This window comes from Conger conger, chromosome 17, assembly GCF_963514075.1.
Source record: "Conger conger chromosome 17, fConCon1.1, whole genome shotgun sequence".
In the NCBI taxonomy this organism is placed as follows: Eukaryota; Metazoa; Chordata; class Actinopteri; order Anguilliformes; family Congridae; genus Conger; species Conger conger.
The window spans coordinates 3,486,239-3,488,738 of record NC_083776.1 but is presented as its reverse complement, the minus strand read 5'-3'; the positions used below and the strand labels follow the sequence as shown (position 1 = coordinate 3,488,738).

The 2,500-nt window shown below is 49.8% G+C and overlaps 1 protein-coding gene across 14 annotated transcripts in view; it reads right to left on the bottom strand.

Moving 5' to 3' along the window:
- Positions 1-2,500, bottom strand: part of LOC133116186 (peripheral plasma membrane protein CASK-like) — a 195,707-nt gene that overhangs the window by 16,971 nt on the left and 176,236 nt on the right. For 8 of the 14 annotated variants that reach the window (XM_061225485.1, XM_061225497.1, XM_061225484.1 and 5 more), the window contains one exon: positions 788-826. The exons of the other annotated variants lie outside the window; for them this stretch is intronic. In XM_061225485.1, coding sequence (XP_061081469.1) covers positions 788-826 — 39 coding nt within the window. The remainder of the gene's footprint in view (positions 1-787; positions 827-2,500) is intronic. 14 annotated transcript variants of the gene reach the window in all.

The following is a 2,500-nucleotide window of genomic DNA, read 5'->3' as shown; positions in this document are numbered from 1 at the left end:
GATATTCGGCACTGAACGGGGCCCTAACTGTCACTCGCGGGAGCAGCAAACCTACAGCAAGGCATGGGAGTGGTTTCAACACGAAGGGCATCAGGGTAGCTAGGGCAACGGGAAACTACACCTGTAAGCAGGCTCATGGCTCATAGTTCATAGTGCAAGGAAAGGCTATCACCTCCTTGACCAGGATACACAACCAAAATATCTCTGGTAGAAATATTCAGCAGTGAAATCTAAGAAAATATGATGTTTTCAGGCAAACAGTTGTGCGTGAGTGTGTGCATGTGTGAGTATGTGTGTGCACATGAGTGAGTGCGTGTGTGTGTGTGTGTGTGTGTGTGTGTGTGTGTTTGGGAAGCTTTAGCAGGAACTCTTTTGAGGTTATTGTGTAAAAAGGTGATTCCCAAACTGCGGCAGCACCTTCTGTGGGGACAGCTGAGAATTCTGGGACATAAAAAAGCTGATTTTGTGTCTCTTTAAATTCTGTGAATGTAGGCTATGACATGTTGACATAACACCACAACCGCTCAGCTATAACACTGCCAAAAGGCCAGAGAGACCGTGGTGTGTCTGTAATACAGGCACGGCTAAAGGGTGCCGCTAGCCACGAGGCGAGCTTGTGGGTCGGGTGTCGGGGTCACATAAATTTGTGAACATTTATTTGGGGTCACGTCAGAAGTTTGGGGAACCCCTGGAGTAAAACGTGGGGGAAGAGTAGAATGAAGGAGGAGTTAACTAATCTAGGGTGTGGCCCAGAGCAGCCCTACGCCCAGGGGACTGAGGGTCTTACCTTCAGGGGCATTTTAGCCTTGATTGTAGGTCCGGAGATCTAGGATTTGAAAGGACCACACAGAACATGCAGTAAAAAAAACTACGGAGGCTGCACAGGGACACAGGCGGGGGGGGGGGGAAGCAGCATGGGGCTAGGCTAGGCGCTAATGCTACAGCGATGTGTGGGGATGTCATGACACGGGGGAGGGGGGGGGGGGGAGAAGACAAAGCTTGGCACAGCTATGAAATCGCATCATTGGCAATGCTGTGCTGCATCGGTAGCTTGACCCTGGGCCTGTGTGTGTAGAGCGCCGGTGCCCTCTGCTGGTGTAGCGCTGACACTACAGCTGAAGTGTAAATCTTAGGAATGTCTTAGGACAGCAGATCTTGGAGTGAGTGTCTGTGTGTGAGGGAGTATGTGTGTGTGTGTGTGTGTGTGTGTGTGTGTGTGTGTGTATGTATGAGGGAGTGTGTGAGTGTGTGTGCGCGTGCGCGTGTGTGTGCGTGTGTAAGTGTGAGGAAGAGAAGATGAAACGTAGTCCTGTAATCTGATAATCTCTGATAATAAACTATCCAATGTCCCTTCATTCAGAGAGAGACAATATTATTTAAAAAACAATAATATTTACAAATTACACACAACACAGTAGCTGCAAGTACCTAAAATTATAGCAAAAATATTTTCTGAGAAAATTCAGATAAGCAGACAATTTAGTAGCTATATAACCAAATATATCCAAGAGTGCAGTAAGTTTGTGTAATGAGTTCCCCATTAAACATGACGTAGTAAACGTTGTTCAGCTGAAGTAAATCTATTCGCAGTCCCTAAAATACACCGTGACATGATAAAAAGATTCCCCGGTGACGATCAGCAATATGATAATTTGAGCGAAGATCTGCAGGCAAATTACAAAGGGTCCTCAGCGTTTATTAAACAATATAGTTAATGAGACGGAAGAGGTAACCACAGCTGGGTGGCAGGGACGCAGGGGAGAGGGGTGTTGTGTGGAGTGGAAGGCTACTACACACATTCACCTGTGACTCACTCACTCACTCACTCACTCACTCACTCACTCACTCACTCACTCACTCACTCACTCACTCACTCACTCACTCACTCACTCACTCACTCACTCACTCACTCACTCACTCACTCACTCACTCACTCACTCACTCACAGGTATTGGGTAGGGGTAAAGGATGGAGGGGTGCCTCTATAAGCTGTAATATGGCCTATGATGGTGATGGGGGGGTGATGTTGGGGTGGTGTGGGGGTGATGGGTGGGTGATGTTGGGGTGATGGGTAGGTGATGCTGAGGTGATGGGTGGGTTTTGTGGGGGTGATGGGTAAGTGATGTTGGGGTGATGGGGGGGTGATGTTGGGGTGATGGGGGGTGATGTTGGGGTGATGGGTAGGTGATGTTGGGGTGATGGGTGGGTTTTGTGGGGGTGATGGGGGGTGATGTGGGGGTGATGTTGGGGTGGTGTGGGGGTGATGTGGGGGTGATGTTGGGGTGGTGTGGGGGTGATGCTGGGGTGATGTTGGGGTGATGTGGGGGTTTTGTGGGGGTGATGGGAAGCTGATGTTGGGGTGATGGGTGGGTGATGTGGTGGTGATGTGGGGGTGATGTTGGGGTGGTGTGGGGGTGATGTGGGGGTGATGTTGGGGTGATGTGGGGGTTTTGTGGGGGTGATGGGAAGCTGATGTTGGGGTGATGGGTGGGTGATGTGG